Below are 23,527 nucleotides of genomic sequence, written 5' to 3' on the forward strand. Positions count from 1 at the left end.
GCGCACAGACCTCAGGCGCCGAAGTGATTGGATGCTCTTGCTGTGATAGAATGGCAAAAGAATAAGCCAGCTGGGAGATTTTACGAAAGATGGGCATTACTCTCGGAATATAGAAAGACGTTTAGAGATACGTGTATGAAATGATAGACGACGACTCTGGCAGTATGGTACCTGTACGCGCCGACTTCAAATAGCAAACGCAGAAGCGAGGTAACTGAGTGGTACTTGTTGATTCTACTTCAATATCAAGCAATGACTCGAATGTCGCTGCTAAACTGACTAACTTGATAATGACCAATTGTATGAATCGCAAAAATGAGGCGAATTTAGCAGTGACGAAGTCATCATATGGCTCATGCCCCACCACCGTATCTCTGGAGTTGGGCTTGATCCGATATTGTCATGTCCTCTAACAAGACCTATCCATTCTCGTACGTTTTAGCCGCTACTAAGCAAGCATCTGAGAGTCGTCGATTCCACCTAGTTCACAAGACTGTCTTCAGAATCACCCATTAATCTTAGAGGGGCTGCGAGGTCCAAATCAGAACGCCTGTCTTTCAAATGAAGCGGCAATTCGCTGTAGCTCTGCAGAGTCTAGCTTGTTATAAGCTCTGATCTGCTTCTTCCCGGCTTTGAGATAGCTCTGAAGTGCGACAATTGGTTGCAACGCTGGCTTCTGAAAGAGCACAGCTTCATGATGGTCGTTTACACTGTTCCGCAGGCTTGCCTCATATAGCTGCTCAAAAGCGATACCGAGCGCAGGGTTTTCAATCTTGCTTGATCGGTCGACAGCTGACTCGAATATTTGCTGTAGTGGTGTTTGCCCGACACCAGTGCGTGAGGTTGGGGTTTCGAGAGGTGCTGCTTGTGTTGAAGCTGCTTTAGCCGTTATAGTCTTTGCACTACTCTTTGGGCTGTAGTCAGCATCCTGGTATGCTGGGCTTCTTCCTAGCTTGTGACTTTGGTTCCAATACCTCAAGCGTACTCGCCGAAAGTGTGCCGGGTTATCATCAAGTTCCTCGTCTTCAGTCCACTGTCGCTTCCGCTGAGGTGGCGTTGGCAGCTGTGTATCTTGCGCAACGACCTTGGGCTCAATCATACTCATGGGTTTGGGTTCGGTCGTGGTCTTCTGCAAGACTTGTTGGTACCACATTTTGCACCTGGGACTACGAGAATAAGCAATCTGACATACAGTGCGAATCCTTAACATTACCATTGCACCTGTGAGTCAAGTTCTTCCTCCGTTTTAGAAGTGACTAGGTGACATCCAGGACAAGAGCTAAGACGTCCGAATTTGCCGTCGAAGATCATACTCATGTTAATACGCTGACCAGGTAGGAAGCATCGGTTCAAAGCAAGGGAACGCTCGACGTCCCTTTCCCATGAACTGGCCTGGAGTGCATACTCTCCTTGCCTTATCTTTCGATGGCCTGGTAATTGTCGAAAGCGAACTTCGAGAACGGCTTCGAAAGCCTAGAAAGTATGTATTAGACTTCTTGATATACAGGACCGAGGGTGTTTTCCAACTTACTTCCCAGGAATCGAGGAATTCTAGGTGTACGGCAGTCACTCGGCCTAAAGCGTCTTCGAGAGTTGCCGGCTCTTGTGTCCAGCATCGCTCGAGTTGAGCTGGAATACTAGTCTGTAGGGATATCACAGCTTTGTAAGTCAAGAAATTGACTTTCCTGCGCAGCGTTCGATTTTCAGCTAATGCATGTGTCTCATAGCCGGGTTCATGCTCGAGACTTACCATATCTTTTGCATGAATGAGAGAATGTCAGCTCCAAGGCTCTTTAAGTAATCCCTAGAGAAAATTGTCAGTTTTGGATAAACAGTGATCTATAATTACGTACATGTCAAATCTTAAGCCCAAATCCTTGGTCTCAGATGCCGCTGCCTTGATCAAAGCGTTGTTGTCCTCTAAGCGACTTTTGATCTCAGTCAATTCGTAGGCTTGAGTAGCTGACGACTTTGCATGGGATAGCTCGGACTGCCTAAGACTTGTTTGTACATTTTCGTCGTTCAGTTTGGCGAGAGTACTGTTCACCTTAGTCAAGGCCACGATCAGGGTATGACTTGGGGATACGAACACGCCAGTCGTCGTCAGCAGCATATTGATAGAGAAGCAATGCGCATTGATCTCAGCTCTGAATTTGGCGAGGTCGTCCTTCGAAACCTGCCATCGAATTTTCATAGCTATATCTCTGATGAAGCTGTCTGAACCTCCAGATTGTAGACTCTTCTCGAACTTCTTTATCTGCTCGTGAAACTTCACAATGCAATTCCGACATTGCTCTACACATTCATTAACGGTAACCCTCAACGCCCTTAAATAGACTGTCTGTTCACAGGATTGAAACAGCACTTCGACTTCGAGCAACGCGTGGTCAAGGCCCCATAATTCGCGAATCACAGCCTGGTACTCTGCTGGAGAGCCGCGGCTGTTATCGAGGGATCGCACAAGGTCTTTGATAAGAATAGAGAGCGAGATGATATCGCCAACGGAGCCGAATGTGATTGGCATTCTTCATGAGAACAGCTTGGAGTGATTGGAAGTTGTAGAGAACAAATTCGCGCAAGGCTGCGAGGCAGCTGCCATTGTGGTGGGCTTATGCAGGCTCATGCGGGGTTAATGCAAGATTACAACATACGCCATTGAATTTTTAACTCGCAATCGCCCGAAGTCAGCTTCGAAAGTGATACATCAACGAAAGATAAACCACGAGCGCCTTCGCTCCACACACAGTGAAGAATCCACACCATACGAAGGTCTGTACCTCAAGTCCTACACGGCGCTAGTAGTAGCCCTAACCCTAGCCCTGTAGCAGGCGGTCGCTAGACTACCATATGTTCTGGGTTAGGCGCAGTTCCGAAGCAGATCTCCGGTGGGGGCGTTACCCGAACTCTTATGGCAAGAGTCTTGGCATGTGCAGGACCTTTATAAACGAGGCCAACATCTGCAACCGAGCACATATTCTCAAAAACAAGTCGGGCTTTACGTGCGTTTTGAGCCCGCGAAATAATGGCTCCAAAGACGCCTCGGAGCCTTGCTTTGAGCCAATCTAACTTGAAAGTCCACGCTTGCAGAAGCAGAACCTCTGTTACCCGTTCCTCAAGATACATTCCGAGCGCCTTCGCTCCATACCCGCTCCCACTCCCCACATCCATCACAGCGAGCACTCTCGCATCTCTATCCGATGCGATACGACGCGACCTGAAGCCAATCTCCCGCGCAGCTGGACAACAAAACACCTATCGACGCACACAGGCGACGATCAAAACAGTCGTTTACGTAGTCATACCGTCCGCACGCCAGGGGCCTACCTAGCAGTGCATATCCCCATCATTCCGGCGCCAAGAAAACGCTCCCACGCACATGCGGCAAGGTTTCAGAGTGGACAAACGGTGGGGAAGTGGGCAACCGAACAATAATGCTAGGGCTGGTGTGGAACGACTATCACATATATATATCTTCAAAGATTCTACATAGGGTCGGTCCTCTTGTCTTGTGGCATAAACCTACTTGGTCACTAGGGGACCCACTAAGCCAGGCTGCTGGGCTTCTTCATATACTAGGGATGGAAGCGTCACAGTTCAGGGTTGGCGCTCTACTTATCTATTATCCCATATCGGTGGCGTTACGGCACGTTAAGAACTTGGATAAGTTTCAGTGAGACAGTAGTATTGTATTTTCGTCTCACGAGGTCAATCTCGGCATCCATTTCGGAGAGCCGTGACTGCAATGCCATTATTCCAAGTCATCTTGATCGTTAAAGTCTCTACAGCTCTAATCATACAGTCTTTCGATACGATACCGGGGGAAAAGAACCGGCAGAGGCAGACAAACATGCCCACCAAACAGACAGGCGGTGTTGCGCGCCCTCCATCCCAGCCGCCCGACTTTTCCATCCTGACCTGAGAGCACGTCTCCGCTAACAGACCAATCGTATATACAATATAGACATATGTTACTGCGCAACGTCGATGGCAAGATCAGACATTCGAGACGTTGAAATCCACCGTCTTCGTGATGCCCATCACCCTCTCATCGCTATCATCATCACTAGTCCTGCCCCTCGTAGCCGTGGCCTGGGCCGTAGACAGGGGGATCGCGTCGCCCCAAGGGTCGATGACTTTCGACTTCCGATTCGGCGGAGTGTTGTTGAAGATGCCGTGCGTCTTGTCGAATTTGTTGCCGTCGGCGTCGTAGTGACTGCCGGTCGTCTTGTCGATTTCGTGGAACTCGCTGTACTGCCGGCTCCGGCTGGCCGTGTCGTTGCTGCTTTCACCCGTGCAGTAGCGGTATAGCTGCAGGGCTGGGGCACGGAGGGCGGGGAGACAGGCGCAGATGATGCCCGTGCCTCCTTCGATTTCGGCCCAGATGGTGGCGTTGACCGAGCCCCCTTGGTAGAAGTTAGCAGACGTGATAGGGTAGGTCATGACGACGGGGCCGGAGGGCCGGGTTGCATACAGGTTGGTTCTTTTGATTTTGCAGATGCTGGGAGTGAGACTATTCTCATGATGCTCGTGAAGACCACGAACCATCCCAAAAGAAACACAGCCGCCAGGGACACTTTTTGCGTCCATTTAAGTTGCAGCCTCCAGATCGCCTGCATCGGCATAATGATGATGATGAGATCGCATATCGTATTGAATGCAGCGTACGCATACCAGGATGCACCAAGGTTGAAACAACTCCCAGGTATTCGTCTGTCCCAGACTCTATGTATGGGGTTGCATTCAAACACTGAGGCAATGGCGAATGCGAGGGATCCGACAAATATTATGCCCGCGAGGACTTGTGCGAATCTTTTCAGATTCCATTGGACGAATATTCGGAGATACAGGAAGATGATGGCGAGTTTTGTGAAGGCGACGAGAAACTTGTATACAATTTGGCAGCCGTACCAGAACTGCAGAATTTTTTAGCTATGATCTGGGCGGCAACCCGGGAGTAGGTCCGTACCATGATCGCTCTTTTGAGATCATTTGGGGGAAGATCAATAGCATGGTGCCCGAAGCCATATTGTACAGCTGTTCTCCATATCAGATGCCGTTAACTTTAGATGATGATTGTCCACTTACTAGCAAGACCAAGCCCTGTGTGGATCCAGTCCGCGAGCTGAGACTTTGTTAACGAAGGCCCACCAGCACAATCCAGCTTAAGCACTGACAATTGCAAGACCTATGAAGAGGTCATCCAGCCCCAGACCCTTTGGCTGACAGTACTTCCACCCCAGTCGTACAGCAACAATGACTGTCGCAGGCACCACCATCCCAATATACACTGCGTTCAATTGAGGTCCTCGATTTGGTACCCCTGTAGGTATGCTGTGCAGAGCCGGGTTTGGCATCCCCAAAGGGAGTGCCGGCGACGACATTGTGGTGGTTGTTTACTTGAGATTGTGCGTAGGCCTGTTTTCGATGGTATGGTCGATTTGGGCCGGTTTCCGTTGAAGGTTCGTTCTGAGACCAAGTTCGAGGTTCAAGCTCTTACCACAAATGGCGACGAAGGTCCCAAGTACACCAATGAACCTTCTCTTTTCCGTGCCAAAGCCTGCTTGCTGGATCAAAGGCAAAGTGTGCAGTTGAAGACGGGAAGAAGTTTCCAACACGCAGCATTCGTCCAAAATTCTGACGTTTTCCGGCGGGCGGACGGGCTTATGGTCAGCTATCACATCGAACATGGATCACACGTTAGTTTGCGCCATGTGGTTCCTGATCTTCAAAGCAACCAAAGGCGGGACGGACCTAACGCACAGTAGAGTATCTTTGCATGGTTCCTTGTGCTTTTGCATGGTTCCTCGTGCCGACTACGCCACATGCAGAGCATGAAGCGAAAAACCAGCGACGAATCAGATGCTGCGGGCCTGGAGCCATCCGGGTTTCCGGAATATGCCAGCCAGGGCCATGTTATCCTGACGAATGATATCCTTTCATGGATTATCTGTGAAAAGTCTCGGACGGAAGCTTCGCAGCGCGTCGGTTCGATTACCTAGCCAAAAGAGCAATTCCGCTGATGAACTAGGTACGGGAACTCTGAGAACCCATGATTGGAAGTTGGCGACACTTGCTGTGTATGCGAGCCGTCTCTCTATCTTTTCATTCCGCCCACGTTTCTCACTTTGGTTTCCAACAAGGTGTCTTCCGAAACCTCAAGAGTAAGGGCTACGCATGAGTACCCCGTCTGTGCTTCTGCCCAGCTGGCATACAGCCATCCTCTGACCGGATTATTATGCTTCCGTGGGCTGCCTTGCTAACTAGGGATGTTAGTCGCAGCGTGAAACATGGAACTACCTATTAAAGGAGAAGTCAAATTGATGAAATTGCGTAATGTGGAAGTGTAATATTGGAAGTATGAGCGAGTGAAACGATTGGATGGCCGAGAAAACCTCCGGGAGCACCTCGGGACAGACTCTCAATCCTGAAAGCCGGGCCCCCCACAGTGTTGCTTATCTGAGCCAATCCAAATTGTCCCTCTGACACCACTCTACGTCATTGCATGTCTCCAATTCTTTATTTCCACCTTCTTATTGGCGACCCGCCCATCTACCCCAAGTTCTAGGATATAGCTAGAATGCCAGGATACCCCTTGCACTCGTAGCTCCAGCAGGACATCATAGCGCTAAGCCACCAACGCACAGGCAGGACATGCCGTCCGGATAGAACGCCTTGCCCCTTTTCTGATTGTGTCCATGTAGAAAGGTGAACGGACCCCTGAGGGCTTCAAATGCGCTCTATAGACTCCTGTGTAACAGTACAAAGCAAGCCAGAGAAAAATACATACATATCCTTATCACAAATCGCGGTGAAATCCGGGCTGCCCCATCGCATTCCGCCACTTTTCGCCCACGAGTATTAATGCAAGCACAGGTAGCGACACCGCGAAATTGATAAACGCAAACGTGATCCAGGCGTTTTGGAAGCCAACCTTGGTGCCTAGCTTGACTGCGTAAAATCCGACGCCGAAACCAAAGATCTGACGGCCAAAATTAAGCAATGAGCCGATCTCTGCTGCTTGCTGTCTGTAGCACTGTAATGATTGTCAGCACCACATCGCAGAAGGTAAATGAAACAGAAAATGAGAAAGGGCTCACCTCGGCGGTATAAGTATACACAACGGTCGTCGCAATCTGCAGCCCCAAACTCGCAATCGCAATCCCAAAGCCCGTACCAGTCGCATGCAACTTATGCGTCAAGCAAACACCCTCGATAATGATGCCCAACGGTAAGAGCACAATAGCTGGAAATAGCGCCAACAGCCTGTCCTCAGGCTTCCTGACTCCGCTCCGAGCCAAGGCGCGCTTCTCACTGATCCAATCCGACAGCCCACCAGCCACCAACTCTCCAACAACACTGCCCACCGTCAACGGAACACCCAGTAGCACGCCTGTTTGGTAAGGCTTGTATTTGTAGACCTTCAAGAATATGTTGGCCGAGGTGATAATGAACAAGATGCTGCCGTAGCCGAAGGAGACGGAGTAATAAAGCGTCGGGAGCAGGACGCTTGGGTACATGAGCATCTGGATTGGGCGGAAGAAGTCGATGAGTTTGAGAGACCGTGTCGAATGGGCTCTTCCGCGCATGGTCATATTCTCCATCCATGATCCGTAGGGTCTTTGGGCGCGTTCGGCGGAGTGCGAGTATAAAGTCTCCGGGACCGTAAGGATGAAGAGAGGCAACATGAATGCCGTAATGATTGCAGGAATGTAGAAACACCAATGCCACGTAAGGGTGTTTTTGACAATGTAGCCTCCAGCAATGGGCGCGATATGCCCACCCGTAATCAGCGACAGTGTATAGATTCCCATATAGAAGCCTCTTTGATGTTCAAAGAACAGATCCGTGACGGTTGCACTCCCCAAGCCGAGCGCAACGCCGCCAAAGAATCCATTCAAGGCGCGAAAAGCGATCAGCTCGCCGTACGTGCGGGATGCGCCGGAGGCAGCCGAGGTTGCAATGGCGACCGAGATGCTGATGATGTAGATGGGACGCCGGCCGTAAACGTTGGCGATTGGGTTCCAGAAGAGGGATGAGGCGCCCACGAAGGCAATAAAAACGCTGGTTACGTAGGCCGTTTCGGTTAGGTCTCTGTGGAGGGATGCGGAGAGGGGGACGAAGGCGGGTGTCTGGCATTGCTCGAGTCAGCTTCGAATCCATGCTGCACTGCTGATTCTAAGTGAGTACTCACAATTAAAGAAGCGCTGAAAAGAGCAAGGAATGCCAGCAGCGACACTTGCAACAGTACCAGAATTTTGAGCCACAAACTCCAATTTAATGGGTCTAGAGGGTCGGAAGTGGGCTGAGGCACCAATGGCATGCCTCTTTTATCGAGCTTGACTTCTGCTGCTTGCGATGATTTGGAGTGGACATGCTTGCTCTCGCTATCAATGCTGCTAATTTCGACATCTTTTCGAGAATGGCCAAACGCCATGATGGCGCAGGGATTAGTATCTACAGTCTCGGCTTTGATTATTGTAAAGAAAGAATAATGTCAAGTCGCAAAAGAAAGACACAAGAAAACTAAACGGTGTTTTGTAGAAGAACGAAGAACAAAAAAATAGAAGATCTTGAAGTTTTAAAAAGAGACACGGGTAAAGATAGCGGCCAGAGCAACAAACCGTACAGTAGGCGACTACTGTTGTAAATTGACAAGCTGCTGGTGGGAAGTGGGAACGCCTAAGCGTCACCAACTCACGCCTCGCTTAATCTTATCATCTCGTGCAGGCGGGCTGAGACTCCACTTATTCTGCATTTCTCCACGTGCGTTTCTGGTAGATCTCGGTAACTGGGTTGCGGCGAATTTACCGGCTTATAGCTTCGGGTTCATCACGAATACGAATCTCCCAATCCTGCCAACCATCGACGACATCTTCAAGATTCAAGTAACGCAAGATGTCCAGGAAACAGTAAGAGGAGCCCCTAGAAAGATACGAACGAGTAGACAATGGGATCCAAGTCAGAAGACCTCTTCCGTATCGCCATCATTGGCGGCGGCATCGGCGGTCTCTTCGCTGCCCTCTCCCTTGACCATCACTGTAAAAATGACAACATAGCCATTGATGTATACGAGCAAGCATCCCAGTACTCAGAAATTGGCGCAGGTGTCGGCATCGGCGTCAATGCAGCCAAACTCCTGCACCGAATTGGTTTAGGAGATGCCATGAACAACATCGCGGGAGACCGAAAGGGAGTGTGGATCTCTTTCCGCAGATATGATAACGGAGGCGACATTGTGACTGTGCCGTCGCCGTCCAATGATCAGCAGAAGATCAGGCAGCTGCCTGTGCACCGGGCCGAGTTTCTCGAAGTGTTGCTTAATGCGGTGAGGGAGAGGGGGGCGGCGACGTTACATACGAAGAAGATATGTAGAAAAGTCGAAGTCAGTATCGGCCCATCCGTCAAGCGGCGGAGAGCTGAACATTGTAGGAAGAAGGCGAGGTCGCGCGCATACATTTCCAAGACGGCACAACCGCAACAGCCAATCTCGTCGTGGGGTGCGATGGCATCCACTCGAGCCTCCGCGCGCAATTCGCACCCGAGAATCCCACCTATAGCGGCAGGATAGCCTATCGAGGCTTGGTGCCGACTTCCAAGATTGAAGCGTGGTGGCCCTTTCAGACGTACTCCGTCAGCTGGCTGTGCAAGGACAAGCATTTTTTCGTCTTTCCCATCAGCCAGAACCGAACCCTAAATATCGTTGCTTTCGTATCAACACCTGAAGAAAAGCTGGGCGGACTGAGAGAAAGCTGGACTTCGACTGGGGAGAGAAGTCAGCTCGCGAGAGATTTTGAGGACTTTGAAGAGACGGTGAGGAGGGTGATCGGATGTATGGATGGGAAGCCCTCGAAATGGATTCTGAACGACCGAGAACCGTTGGAGCAATGGGTTTGGGCTAGTGGCAAGGTTGTGTTGATGGGAGATGCGGCTCACGCCATGTTACCACATCAAGGTAAGCTCGACCGTCAGGCTTGGGCCTCGCGGCTAAAGTGCATTCAGGAGCCGGAGCCGGCCAAGCAATCGAAGATGGCTACATCCTCGGCCGCGCCCTGCACGACTGCCTCAGCTCACGAGGTGACGTGCAAAAGTGGGCCAATCTCTACCAAGACGTCCGACTCCCACGAGCACAGAAAGCGCAGCGAACAGCCAGAGAAGCGGGCGATGTCTACGAGATGCAGGCAGAAGGGTTGAAAGGTGTGGACTACGACGCTTGTCTACCCAAGGTGAGAGACAGGTTGAAAGATCGGATGAAGTGGGTTTGGTCTGAAGAGATTGATGAGGCCTATGAGAGCGAGAAGGCTAAGATGGCCCGATGACCGAGTAGGCTTCGACTTCTGGCGGGTACCGCTCTTGTACAGCTATGTATGGAAGTGTGTACCAAAATTCCTGTCCCTCATCTCAATCATCAGCATTGCACAACAATTGGTCACGATACGCATCACACATCTCAAATCGGCCATGCAGGCCTGCGCTATTCTGCTTTAGCGGGGCCATCCCTACTCCTGTGAATAGCTGTATCACAGGCCGCGAATGCTGCCGAAAAAGACCAAATCCCAACCATTCCTCCACAGCGTGCATGGACCCGGGAAGTCCTGTGCGCATGGAGAGACCGCCATGGCGGTTCTTGCATTCTTGGCGTTCCCAATGTCTCACATTCTGCCTAATGGAATGTTAGGAGCATAACCTTCATTTACCTCGAGCTCGCCCCTTTTCTTCCTCCTCTGTCGGTCGGTATCCTTTGCCATCAAGACAACCTCTCCCTTCTTAAAAAGAAAAAGGAAAAGGAAAAGATTCCATCAGCAGCCAAAGCCATGCATCTCTCCAACATCCTCCCTTCTTTCCTACTCGCCTCCCTCATCTCAGCGAACCCTATCCTGCTACCCTCATTCACCGTCCCGGTCTCCGGCTCCACTCCCGTCACCGTCCCCGCCGGCCACCCGTCAAGCCTGACCGCATCCATTCAATCAGTATTGCAGGCCCTTGCCCGTGATTCTGGTATCCCAACTGGTTCGGGGAAGCCTCCCGAGCTCGTGTCAAGCAGTATCGAAGATGTCGGGGTCTCGGTGCCGACTCTAACGTCGATTTCCGTGCCTTCAGTCAGTCTTGGTTCGCTTGGCTTTCCTTCTGTCAGCTCGGTCTCGTTTGGTCTTCTTTCGGTGACCAATCCCAATTCAATCCTCCCACCGCCCAGTTTGCCCTTGCCCGCAATGACCGGTGCCCCGCCATTCTCCATCCCAGTTCCCATCATGGACTCGATGCCTACGCCTCCATCGGCCGTCGATTCCTTTGGTCTTCCACTAATCACATTTCCCGCGACACCCAACGGGTTTCCGATCTTCGATATTCCCACAAATAAGGTGGAGAGCGTCACGTCGACGAGTTTACCTGCGATAGGTGCATCATCCGTGACGAGTCCGTTTCCTGGTCTTGGTATCTCGGAACCCACTATTGGCTTGCCGTACTTGGGTGTTCCCTTATTCACTGTTCCATCTGTGGCGGTTCCATCCCTGACTATTCCGTCTCCCAGCCTTAACATCTCCCAGCCCACCATTGGGCTTCCATCTTTCAGCATCCCTTCGAACGGCATACCATCATTAGGCTTTTCGCTCCCAACTCCGTTTCCCTTCAAAGGCTTCAACGGCAGCGCTCCGACCTTTACTCCAATTCCAGTCGCCATCCCCGTCCCGACCCTTGAGCCCGAGGGACTCCCGTCACCAAGCACCCCCTGGGCTAGAATTCCCGGACCCGCGGGCGTCAACAGGTCGGCCCCATTTCCGGCGAATAACACCTTAAGCGTCGGGTCGTTCCCCACATATCCGGCGCCAAGCTTTCCGTCAATAAGTCTTCCGGGCCTAAACGTTTCATCAGCAATCCCAACTCTCAGCACCCCCACCCTTCCCACAATCACAATCCCCACCGCCCTAATCCCCACCCTGACCCTCTCCCCCACCATCCCCCCCCTCGCGGCCCCCACCTACGACCCCGCCGCGCTCGTCGCCAACGCGACCAAAGCGATCGAAGTCCTCGAGATCCTGATCGACGTGGCGAAAGCGGACGGCGGGGTCAACGCGGTGACGGTGCCGGGAGTGGGGGTCGGGGTCGGGAGCAACGACGCGCTGGTGCAGACGCTGCTGGCGGCATTTTTCCCGCTGTTGAGCGAGTTTGTCGAGGCGGGGTGAGGGGGGTGAGAAGAGGGAAGGAGGGGAAGGGGAAGCGGGGGAGAGGAACGCGCGGATGAGTGAGACGATTTGGTGGTGCGATGGTTTTGCTCTTTGGGGAGATATTGTTGTTGATGAAGAAATGATGGAAACGACTGTTCGTAGTTTGATTGTGTGTTTGGCGAGGGATGTGTTGCGTGAAATGATTGCGACTAATTTAGATAGCGATATGTTTCAGGTATGAGGATATGATGTTTGCGCGCGGTTAGAGATCTTTGATGCGAAGGACAGAGAGTCAATCTATCTGTCTGGAAGAAAACAACCGCGGTATAAGTACTGTATTTGAGTCGAATGAAGGCCAGCAGCCGTAGATCAAATACTTTCTTCGGAAAGAATTGCCACAGCTTTCATCACGACTTCTTAGCGTTTGCACAGTAAAGACAGGACACATCGGCTGCGGTGTTCTGTAAGAAATTGCAAACTTTCTTGTTGTGGGTTGGTCCCCATGTTGTCTCGTGTTGACCAAGTATGAATTAACGTAGATATCACGACGGAACGAGAACATGCGCGACCGGTGCGCTCCATACACTGTCACCTTAAACAGATGGATCAGCTCATGCAATTCTGTGTAAGCCCATTATGGCCTAGTCACGTCTCCACCATTTAGACTTAGTTTCTAGAGCAATATCAGACATCAGGCGATTTTGAGCGTATTCGCCGACGAGGTGCACATTCAAAAGAGTCATGGTCTTTCATCTTCGCTTCTCAGCTCCTCCACCACTTTACCATACTTCGACACGTATTCACCAGCATGCAAACGTCCAATGATTCCATGTGCAACCATAGGACTGGCTAAACGAGACCTGTGGTTAAGTAATATACGCCACCAAGCCCCAGATCTGAACATCCAAGACGTATGCCCGTTTGAAACAAGCCAAGTGAGTAATGCAACCCGCACCGCCAGTGTGAACTGCGTTTTTCCGTCATAAGGCTCGTCAAGGGTTCTTTTTCGCCACTTGAGATAGCTATTTACTTGTTCGATCACGAACCACGAGCCTCCTGTAACAGCTAGTGTGACCGCCGCGGTGGTGATAAACAGAGAAAGGTGTTGTCCGCTTCCATTGAGCTGCTGAAGATTCATGCCAAAGATTGAGGTTGCAAGATTAAGAGGAACATAGACGAAAGCGAGTATGGTGACTAAGAGGGGTATTGTATCAGTGTGCCGTAGACTCGACCTTGGATGTGACTCTTACAGATTCTCACTACAATCATTAGCCAGTCATCCCACCGTTCCGAGAATTTGCACTGACCTCGTTTTCCCTCCTCAATTTGGAGATTGGAAAGCTCAATAGACCTTCTAGACTCCTGTAATGCCAATTCTCCAATCTGGAGTTGCAGAAAGTTACGGATCTCGATCTCCAAGCGATGTGCTTCGAGATGGGTTTGCTGGATCTCATCCTCCACCATCGCAGATGATTTGGTTTGCGGTACATCATTTATTTGTTGCGAACGCGTGAATCTTCGGAACTGCTCGAAACCGTCCTCTGAGTCTTCAATCATTCGCCGTAGATCAAGCCGCATATGGAACAAACCTTCCAGTGTTGTTTCGTTTCCTTGCCAGCGCACTAGACTCTTCCGGGGAGTAACAAACTTGGAGTACCCTTCTCGAACCAAGCAACATTTTTCGCGTGTTCTAAAGGTACTCCAACGCAGCAATGGAGCCAGCGACCTGAATGACAGGTCCGTAATATTTTCCTTTGATCCTCTCCCCTTTTCAAGATCAGACTGTAGAACACGAACATACTCCTGCATCCATGTTGGTAATTTCTCCATAGCATTGGAGATGCGTCCCACGGCCGGATTCTGAAAGGGTTTCACTTCATCGAACCTTTTTCCGATGGAAAAGGGGTCCCTCACATTGCCAAGGATCAAGATAAGGGGTGTGGCATCCGGATTTGCTGGGAGATAATGACGGGCTATGGTCACGACATACTGGCCTATAATGACATGCTCGGGTGCAAGCCTTCGGTCCTCAATTTATGCCACTAGATCTTCTGGCGGTTGCAAAGATTCGTATCTGGAGAAATAAGCTTGGAAAAAGCCCGGTTGGATCCTTAATCCTAGTCCAAGTGCATTCACCATTTCTCCATCGAGTTGAGAAGCTTCACACAGCACAATACGAGCGGCTGCTGTATCTGGCGGTTGACGTAGAGCTGAAAGGATTACTGACGCAGATGAATTGCTGCAATGCAAACTCATTCTAGTACGGGACTGGATTCCATCAGATAGATTGAAAATGACGCAAGTCGGGTACCGTTTCCTACTTCCTGTCCAGTTGTAACCTTGCACTTGTTTTTTCAACCACTTCAAATCCGGATGTCTTTCCTCGTAAGCTTCTAAATAAGCAGCATATGAGGCGTAACCTGTCTCAGTCTTCAGGTCTTCCCAGAGACGAGCACTTCCATCTGGACTGATTTCGTTCGGCGAATCGTGTTGCTCGCGTTGAACCTGATGCTGGACACTAGCGTACACACTCGATTCCTGATACACTCCGTTTCGGGCCTCTTCATCTGATAGGTTTCTACCAGGAAAAACAGCCAGCTCGTTACCATCACTGTCCTCTCGACGACTGGAACCCGTGGTTGGCATTACCGGCGGCAGCATTGGCTGTCATTGATGGAATATTGATGACGGCTTATTATACATGCCAAGCACGATAGGGCTGAAGTGCTGAATTCCAACAGTTTTCGCTGCCAGGACAAAATGATCTAATCAAAGGATGTGTGTTGATTGAAACAGATGAACAATTGAGAGATGAGGTAAATAATGATGACGTGAGGCCACGTATTGGTTTTGGGAACGGGACGCTAGCCTTTTGAAGCTGCATGCGGCGAGAAATGGCCAATGGCTTAGGATCTTCTTCTGGCAATGTTGCCATTATCTGACTTACACTACATTACAATAGTACTGGTCCAAGTTCCTGCGACCTTGGCCTCATCATTTCCAAAATATACCATGACCTGTTTGCAGGTTCTAAAAGTACGGATTATCAGGGTTCGAGGAATTTTTGCGTTACAACCTAGGTCTCACCCTGTTGAGAATGCCTTTACTATCTCCATGACGCAGCCTCGGAACCTCGGAAGCACTTGGTGACTGAGTACCAAGATACGTTGAGTTCTCATTGAGAGACCAGTCCAAGTTATGAAAGGATGTATTCGTTGCTCAAAGATACTCTGGGACCCATACTATCATACGTGTGGAACAGTCCGACTCCAACGCCCGAGACTAAAGAAAGACATTTAGGTAATCCACGCCGTCGCACTCGTCAACAAACAAGCATTCATATCGCCAACCGCTTCACGATTCCCATCTCCCCCTCCTCTATGATGAGCAACTCCTTAGTCCTGATGATTGATCCCTCAATTATGGGCTGTGGTATTTATTGGTTTCAGCGCGAATGGTGATGCTTCTTATGGTGCCCTTGAGAGTTGGACGATGACTTGTCTGCTCCTTTGGCGAGCTTTGGCGACGAGGTAGCATCTGGCTTTGGAGCAGGCAAAATTGCTGGTATCCTGGGAGAAGGCTCCGCTGGGGTGTAAGTGACCTTTGGTTGATTGACAGCAGTCTTGGCCCCAGGATCTGGCAGCAGCGACGGTGATGCGGAAGTTGAGGCGGGAACTGGGACCTTCAAGTGCTCTTTTGAGGCTGATTTGGAAGGGGTTAGTGTAGTTGGAGTCACCTCGGGACTATTACCAGCTGCGTCGGCTTCGGTGCTATGTGAAGGTTTTTGTGCGCTCAATGATGGGGTGACCGAAGGTAGGATTGATGATGAACCAGTTGCTAACGAATTCAGAGACGTGCTCGACGAAGTAGACGAAATAAGCGTTGATGGTGACTCGCTTTCTGAAGATGTAGAAGATGTAACGAGTGTCGATGTCATCGTGGAGCTTTCTGGCGTGGATGGAGACAGAATTGATGATAGTCCGACCTTCGAAGATGTGGAAGACGTACTAGTACCGGGTGTCAAGGTCGGTTTTGTTGTTGAGGTGGTCGAAGGTAACATTGATGAATCTGTGCTTGAAGATGTGGAGAACGTCGCAAATGTCGACATCGATTCTCCTGTTGAGAAGGTCGAATGTGCAATTGATGATGACTTCGTGCTCGAAGATGTGACAGATGTGGCGAGTGTCGACACCGGCCGTGTTTTTGGCGTGGTCGAAGGCAGGATTGACGATGGCTCCGAGCTTGAGGTTGTGAGAGACGTAGTGAGTGTCAACGTCGGGTTTATTGTTGAGGTGGTCGAAGGGGTGATTGGTAATGACTCCGAGATTGAAGTTGTGAGAGACGTCGTGAGTGTCGATGTCGGTTCTGTTGTTGACGTGGTCGATGTCATCCCATTATTTGATGAACTACCCGAACCGGGCCTTCCACTAGAGGAGGATGAATTGGTTTGTAGACCGGATCTTGACGGATAGCCTGTTGGTAGCGAAGGTACCCATGCTGAACTGAGTGCCCATCTGTCTCCTGGTGGCAGAATTGCCCATCTGCGTTCTAGCTCCCAGGTGGGGGATGCAGGTGCTGGGACCCCGGATGAAAATGCTGATACTGATGGTGCCGAAGGCAACGTTGGTACCCTTGTTACGTTCTGTTCCGGCAGAAGTTCAGGGATGTTGAGCGGATAGCAGTGCGAATAGAGGTGCTTCGAGTCGCTAAACAGGGTCTTCGACCAAGAAGGCCCCTTGTCCAGCAACTTTGCGTCCATATCCAAGTCAACTTCAATACTGACCCTGCTGTCAATTTCGATCCCTGTCTTGGAAGCCCCGACACCTTGACTGCAGGCGCCCAGTTTGTCTGCACCGATTAGTCGATTTGGTTTCTGTCCATGCGATGGGAAAGGGTAGATACTTACCATAATTTGCAGTCAGCGTCGTACTAATCTCCGGCAACTTGACCGTCACTGTGACAGTCACGGCACCAAGTTTGAGCAAGTCGACTCCGAAATTGATCCCCAGCTGGGAAAAGGCGCTCAAAGTCACAGATGCCGATCCGTTTTTGATGTCAAACTTTGGTGTCAGCTGGCCTCCACTGAAGTTTGTCGCTGTACTCGCCCCAGAGTTGCTATAGTCTGCAACAATCTGCGCGCTATCTGGAACAGTAGCTTGAAGTCCGAATTCGACCGTTGCAGAACCGCCGAACGAGCCACTCGCGCCGACGGTATAGGTCAGGCTGGGACCTATTGTCATTATTCCGGGAATTGAGAACCCTAAATCGGGAATCGGGATACTAGGAAGCTCTTTGGTGAAATTTAGCGAAGTTGGTTCATAATCGGATGTTATACTTGCTTCGAACTCGAGGGTTGCGAGAACGGAGTTGGGGGACGCAATAAGGATGAGGTCTCGAAGATTGAAATCAAGAACCTTGAAGCGCGTTAGGGGAGGTTTCTAGTAAGAAGGGGTAAAGTACCGAGAGATGACCCATGACTTCGAGGCTCCCAATCATGAAGCAGTTGGTACAATCAATGGTCAAGTCAGCCCTATATCCACGTTATCAAAGCGCCCAGGGTCAACGACTTGGCCAAAGTACTTACCCGGGATCAGTGTAGATAGTCGTTCGCTTATTTTGCTGTCCCGCAGATAATGCAAAGCTAGCATTCTTGGTCTCGTCAAGGTTTCCTTCGGTAGTGTTGAGGGCGTCGTTTCCAGCATTCTTAGCGTTATCCCACCAACTCCGGCCTTGGAGTTGCTGAGGCTGTCGGATTGGAATCGCATGGCCAAAATCGAGCTCGTACGAGCCACCAACGTCGGACCAGGGGACTGCTTGAGCAGCCAGAGATAGATTGAGCGTCGCAGTGTCGTCCGTGATGTTGGAGATGCTTTCGACCAGGTAAGTATCAACCAAAGATACAAGGAAAATTTAGAACCATGAGAGTACTGACACATAAGGCTGCCTCTGACCACCAGGCCCACACCCATCTTTATTCGCAATGAGCAAAAACTTCCCATCATCCGCCTTATTGACATAACCCCATTCCTCTCTAGCATACTCAAACGCATCGCTCGAACCGAACATCAAAGACAATACGCCCTCATCATCCCGACAGTCCACCTCGACATCCAGCTCCTCGAAGCGCTCAAGCAAGACGATCGGCAGACCGTCCGGGGCATGAAGCGTCATGTTAGCGAGGAGAAACCGGCCATCATCTGGTGCTGATCAGCCGCATACCCACAGTACAGCGAGGCATCAGGACTCACCTGCCGGGCTTCCGTACACGAGCTCCGAGTGATTCTGGGGGACCAAAACGGACAGATCGGTGGAATCGCGGCGCTGGAGTCCCACGGAAGCCTCGTAGTCGAGGATGTTGATAGGGCGCAGTGTGGTTCGTTGCTGGGGTGGGGGAGCTTGCGGCGGCGCATTCGAAGAGACGAGGACGGGTGAGATGAGAGCGAGCACGCTTAAGCTGGCAATGGGGAAGTGATGCATGGCTTTGGAAGTCCAAGGTATGGTATTCGTTGTAGGCGGCAGGGAGAAGCAAGTCGGTACTTGTATGTGAAAAATGTTGATGAAGAGAGGTAGAGCGAGATAGGAAGTAGTGTGCTGTCTCATTTCATGGTAGGGAAAACGGTGTTTATATAAGTAATCTACTTTCAAGTCATGCTGATGGATCAACAGAGTGTGGATGGCAACAAGAACATGTGCTCGGTACAGGACATAGCATTCCGAGTCAGTTTCAGCAGCTCATGTAGCTAGGCGTGCGGCTTGCTACCCTAGACTGCAAGAAACCATGATCAAAAGGCACAAAACAACAGGCAACGACTTCGGCTGCACACCCTCAAGAAGAGGGTAGCTGTCGCCAAAAAAAAAGGAGCACGAGTATAACACTGAGTACGACGGAGTAGGTCTTGGCAAGGCATTGCGCCGCACGCATAATTGCATTTCGTGGCTTAGTCCATGCAGTGACGTTATAGGGTGCAGATTTCTGTTTTCTAGCGTGATGCAAGAAGCATAAAAGTACGAGATAAAGCACAAGACCAATGTCGAAGAGATAATTTAGCAGAATGCGGCGGAGGTCTGGGCGGAATGAAGGCTGAAGGCATAGGGAGACTTGTGGATGTTTCAGCACGATAATCTTCAGGTTGCACCAGCCTTGAGGTCGTGTTCGCATAGAACGCAGGAAAAGGTGGTGGCGAGGCGTGGAGACGCTGCTAGAGAAGGTGGTGGTGGTTCGAGTCCGCGGGAGCTCAAAGAAGTCAGCACAGAAGACGCGGGTTCTCACCGCTGAAACAATTTGGCTGGATTGCTTCTAAACATGATTTGGCACTGTTCTCGGCCTCATGCCTCGTGACTTTGGAGTTCTGAAGAACCAAGTAATCCAGACCGCTGATGACTTCTCTGAGCGCATTTAGGAGAAAGAAATGGGATCGCAAACACCTATTGATACCGTGATCAGTCAAAGACATCAGACATAAACCTCTCATTCCTCATCGCATGAAACCATTTCTCCGCCTCCTCCTCCGTCTTCGGCGTACCCTCCTCTTCGTTTGCTTGCATGTACATCTTCACCGACGCAGCCTTCACCCCGTCGGCAACCTTGCCACTGCCACACATGAACACTTTGGCCCCCGATCCGAAGTAGTGCAGTACATCCTCTCTATCAGCCCAGAAGCGATCTTGCACGTACTTCGCCCCTTGGCTGCTCTTCGGATCGCGGGAGTAGGCGTAGCGGACATCCACTGCCCCTTTCGATGCCCAAGATAAGAGCTCGTCTGCATGAAGATCATCTTGGCCCGGTTTCTGGCACCCGACGAACAGTAGCGCTGGTGCGAGTTTCCGGCCAGCTTCAATTTGCAAAGCGCGCTCTTGAATGAAGCCTCGGAAGGGCGCAATACCGGTACCGGCACAGATCATGATCAATGGGGTCTCAGTGATGTTGGGGGGAAGATGGAAAGACTGATGGCTCTGCTTGACGTTGACGTGGATGTGGTCGCCTTCATGCAAGTTCGAGAGGTAGTTGGATGCGACACCGAGAAATCGTTTGCCGTCGCCTTGGAAGGACTCTACATCGAGGACACCCCATGTGAGAGTGCAGGATCCAACTTCAGCGAGGGGAGAGGATGAGATTGAGTACTGACGAAGCCGCAGCTGCGGGAGCATTGTGAGGAATGCGCCGAAGGGTATGTCGGCTTTCGGACATCGCTCTAGTAGGTCTAATGGGCTGACTCGTTTCGCTGTAATCTCGGCATTGAATGCGTCACCCTTCAGTCGTTCAAGTTCCGCCTTAGTTGATTGGTCAGCGGTAAATTTGAGTATTGCCTCAATGTTCTAGAATCAGGATTAGCAGGATGAGAGCGCGGACTGAGTAGACGACCCACTCTTCGTGTCGCCGTTTGGCTGAGCTCCACATATGCGCTGAGCACGTCAAATACGGACATTGGCTGGCCAACAGGCAGATAAGATTCCCCGGACTTGACCGTGACAAAGGCATCCCAAGGGAGGCGGAAGCGCGAGATCACTCGTCGGACTACTGACGTGTGGTTGATCGGAAGGACTGCAAGGTAATCTCCAGCTCGGTATGTCATGTCTGTCGGAAGCTTCAATTCGATGTGTCGCTTTGGCGCTTCCGTCCCAGATCCAAGAAGCTCATTCTTCACGACAATAGCTTCCTTGACGTCTTGACGTAGATGAGAGGATCTTAGCGTAGTAGAGACTTCGATATCTAGGCCAGCCGTGTCGTCGGTCGCATCTTCGCTGCCAAAGGCCTTCTTGATGGTCGGCCAGAAGTTCTTGTCTTCCCACTTCTCGAAGTCGTTAAAGACGTCGTTGTTAGCAACATCTGCAGAACCACGCTCCAAGAGTCTCTTTGCGCCTCTCTTTTCCAACATAGTGTCTATCGAGGTCGGTATACGCTGGAATGTGTCTTTCCAGTCACCTGGACCATGAGTGTCAGACGTATTTTTGGAGACGTAGGGAACGCTTACGGTTGCCGCATCCGAAAACAGAGTATTGGACTCCCTTCAATGGCTCGCCATCAAGATTTTTGAGCCAGGTGAAAAAGAGGTTGGCGTTATCAGGAGGCTCCCCTTCGTAGCTAGCTGTGATGATGATGACGGGCTGATCCGTTGGTATATTGTCTGTAGACTCGTCCAGCGGCTTGACTACTGCTTTGAATCCATGATTTACAGAAGATTGCGCTACCGTGTGGGCCAAGCTCTCGCAGGTACCCATGTTGCCGCCAAAGTAGATCGACATTGGTTTCTCAGATCCTTTGCTTTCAGCTTCCTTCGACGCATCAGATACCTGAGTAGCTTTCTGGCTCTCGCTGGTCATCATCGTTTCCAAGTGCAAAGGGTCAACGCCTTTCCGTAACGTCGCGTGCATGAATAGGTCCTTTGGCTTGATTGTGAGTGTCTGGTTGATTGCGAGTTTGTAGTTAGGATCATCCATACGGAAGTCAAAGTATTGGAGTAACATAGCAGTGGCTAACATAGCCTCTTGCCATGCAAAACCTCGACCAATGCACGCTCTTGAACCATTTCCAAAGGGCTAGTAGAGATCGAAAGTCAGCGCCGAATCCACACCGCCAGCTATTCCAAGATTACTGACCTTCCAAGCGTTCTTCGGCAACTTGTTGAAATGCTCATCCAACATACGCTCGGGACGGAACTTGTCCGCGTCATCTCCGTAGACCTTCGGATCCTTGTGGACCTTTTCCAGTATCATGGTAAACTTGCTACCCGGTTTCACTAGATACTTGCCGCCCCCAATGATTATGGGATCCTCCTTGGTCTCGGGCAGAGGTCCCATGACTGTTCCCGTAATTGTGGGCGTTAATCGAAGTGTTTCCCTCAAGCAGGCAGTGATATACGGTAGCTTCGAGAGATGCTCAACCTTGACAGGACCAGTACCAATGACTTTGTCGACCTCTCTCTGTGCTTGCTGAAGGGTCTGGGGATTGGCCATCAATTGGAAGAACAAGAATGACATAAGGCCTGAAGTCGTTTCATGCCCTTCTGATTGTCAGCGCACATACATCCGATGATGGTCAAGCTAGAGGAGCGTACCGGCAATCAAAAATGTGATCATGTTATCGGCAATGCTCTCATTGGTCATCTTCTGACCCGTTTTTGGATCTTTGCCATTCAACATGGTATTCACCAAGCTTTTCTTGTCTGTCGGATTCGCTCTCTTGTCGGCCACAATCTTCTGGGCAGTTGACTGTAGGACTTCTATATCGTCTGCATACTTTTTTTCCGCACTCTTCATAAGCCGTTTGACAAACGAGGGTCGTAATGACCGCCTGCCGGCCTCAAGTAGGACTTCTTGCATTGCTTTTACGAAAGGATGCACCCCCTCTGTATAGAAGCTGTTGAACCTGGTATCCATTGCACAGATTGCGATGGAGTCCAAAGTCAGCCGAGTGAAGTCGTCGGCCGTGTCAATTCGATAGTCTGGACCGTATCGGGCCCACTTGAGGACCAACTGCGTGAGGATTTCATGCATTTCTGCCAGAAAGTTAGCCCTGAGAACGTTGTCCGGATCCTTTTGTTGTTTTGGAACTGACCATCGAACATGTCTCGAATCGCGAGAGGCCCAAATGATGGAACTAGCGTTCGGTGTGCGACTCCCCAAGCGGGTTCGCCTGGGTGAGCAGTGAATAGTCCATCGTGTATTGCCGACCTCAACTCAATTAAAGGCCCACTGAGGACTTTTGTGAAGCGTTTCTCGTCGCAGATCTCGTCGAAAAGTTCATGATTAGACACCACGATCAGATTTCCGGTTGGGAGTCGTAATTCATAGATAGGGCCTATGATGATTAGTGTCTATACTGAGACGCCCTTCGATGCGGTTAAAACATACCATAGATGTCAGCTAGATGAATGAGACTTTGCAACCGATTCTGAGGGTCAAGGTCGAAGATATTGCCAACGAGTGGCAGTCCCGGAGGACTCGGAATTGGCGCAGTCATTTTTGCGCTTTGAAATCGAAGTGAATCCTCAGGATGAAGATAAAGCAATGTGTGAAGACGAGAACGAGATTGGCAAGACCTTAAATAGATGACTTGAGTTCTCGAGCGAAATACACATGCGGCTTATCTCGGACGCGAAACGCTTAGTTCAAGCGAACAGCGATCATGCATGACTTGTAACAAGTTTCGGACATAAGCTGTTACACAGCCAGTAATGAAAGGTACATATAATGATTACTAAATTCATGCTGTATAGCAGATCCAATGAACACGGAGAACTAGAGTCCCTGCATCCTATCAAGCCAGCTGCCTCCAAGGCAGCTCAATGAAGAGAGACCGAGGCAAGAAAGATTAGTTCTGGATACTCGTACCTACCTGCACATGCAATGTTTAAAATCCGATTAAT

The 23,527-nt window shown here is 50.5% G+C and overlaps 7 protein-coding genes across 7 annotated transcripts; 1 reads left to right on the top strand and 6 right to left on the bottom strand.

Annotated features, from left to right (window-relative positions):
- Positions 1-541: 541 nt before the first annotated feature.
- On the bottom strand, positions 542-2,524 carry HO133_001566 (uncharacterized protein; the record flags this gene model as incomplete). Its single annotated transcript, XM_037292496.1, has 6 exons — positions 542-1,166; positions 1,214-1,473; positions 1,532-1,685; positions 1,751-1,804; positions 1,854-2,039; positions 2,091-2,524. The coding sequence occupies 6 exons, from the start codon at positions 2,522-2,524 to the stop codon at positions 542-544; spliced, it is 1,713 nt and encodes a 570-aa protein (XP_037151035.1).
- Positions 2,525-3,993: 1,469 nt separating this feature from the next.
- HO133_001567 (uncharacterized protein) lies at positions 3,994-5,381 on the bottom strand (the record flags this gene model as incomplete). The annotated part of the gene is made up of 5 exons (XM_037292497.1): positions 3,994-4,403; positions 4,472-4,913; positions 4,967-5,034; positions 5,086-5,122; positions 5,175-5,381. The coding sequence occupies 5 exons, from the start codon at positions 5,379-5,381 to the stop codon at positions 3,994-3,996; spliced, it is 1,164 nt and encodes a 387-aa protein (XP_037151036.1).
- Positions 5,382-6,796: 1,415 nt separating this feature from the next.
- On the bottom strand, positions 6,797-8,434 carry HO133_001568 (uncharacterized protein; the record flags this gene model as incomplete). The annotated part of the gene is made up of 3 exons (XM_037292498.1): positions 6,797-7,033; positions 7,098-8,129; positions 8,192-8,434. The coding sequence occupies 3 exons, from the start codon at positions 8,432-8,434 to the stop codon at positions 6,797-6,799; spliced, it is 1,512 nt and encodes a 503-aa protein (XP_037151037.1).
- A 513-nt stretch (positions 8,435-8,947) lies between these two features.
- HO133_001569 (uncharacterized protein) lies at positions 8,948-10,316 on the top strand (the record flags this gene model as incomplete). Its single annotated transcript, XM_037292499.1, has 3 exons — positions 8,948-9,382; positions 9,430-9,952; positions 10,000-10,316. The coding sequence occupies 3 exons, from the start codon at positions 8,948-8,950 to the stop codon at positions 10,314-10,316; spliced, it is 1,275 nt and encodes a 424-aa protein (XP_037151038.1).
- Positions 10,317-10,960: 644 nt separating this feature from the next.
- Positions 10,961-14,807, bottom strand: HO133_001570 (uncharacterized protein; the record flags this gene model as incomplete). The annotated part of the gene is made up of 5 exons (XM_037292500.1): positions 10,961-11,852; positions 13,208-13,355; positions 13,412-13,420; positions 13,469-14,181; positions 14,473-14,807. 5 exons carry the CDS (start codon positions 14,805-14,807, stop codon positions 10,961-10,963), a joined length of 2,097 nt encoding a protein of 698 aa, XP_037151039.1.
- A 799-nt stretch (positions 14,808-15,606) lies between these two features.
- Positions 15,607-18,638, bottom strand: HO133_001571 (uncharacterized protein; the record flags this gene model as incomplete). The annotated part of the gene is made up of 7 exons (XM_037292501.1): positions 15,607-16,229; positions 16,572-17,009; positions 17,068-17,599; positions 17,622-17,691; positions 17,746-18,030; positions 18,094-18,358; positions 18,410-18,638. 7 exons carry the CDS (start codon positions 18,636-18,638, stop codon positions 15,607-15,609), a joined length of 2,442 nt encoding a protein of 813 aa, XP_037151040.1.
- A 963-nt stretch (positions 18,639-19,601) lies between these two features.
- Positions 19,602-23,121, bottom strand: HO133_001572 (uncharacterized protein; the record flags this gene model as incomplete). Its single annotated transcript, XM_037292502.1, has 7 exons — positions 19,602-20,477; positions 20,528-21,084; positions 21,134-21,698; positions 21,759-22,162; positions 22,217-22,657; positions 22,717-22,959; positions 23,013-23,121. 7 exons carry the CDS (start codon positions 23,119-23,121, stop codon positions 19,602-19,604), a joined length of 3,195 nt encoding a protein of 1,064 aa, XP_037151041.1.
- Positions 23,122-23,527: the final 406 nt, after the last annotated feature.

Source organism: Letharia lupina (genome assembly GCF_014066315.1).
Source record: "Letharia lupina isolate WasteWater1 chromosome Unknown contig_13, whole genome shotgun sequence".
Lineage (NCBI taxonomy): Eukaryota > Fungi > Ascomycota > Lecanoromycetes > Lecanorales > Parmeliaceae > Letharia > Letharia lupina.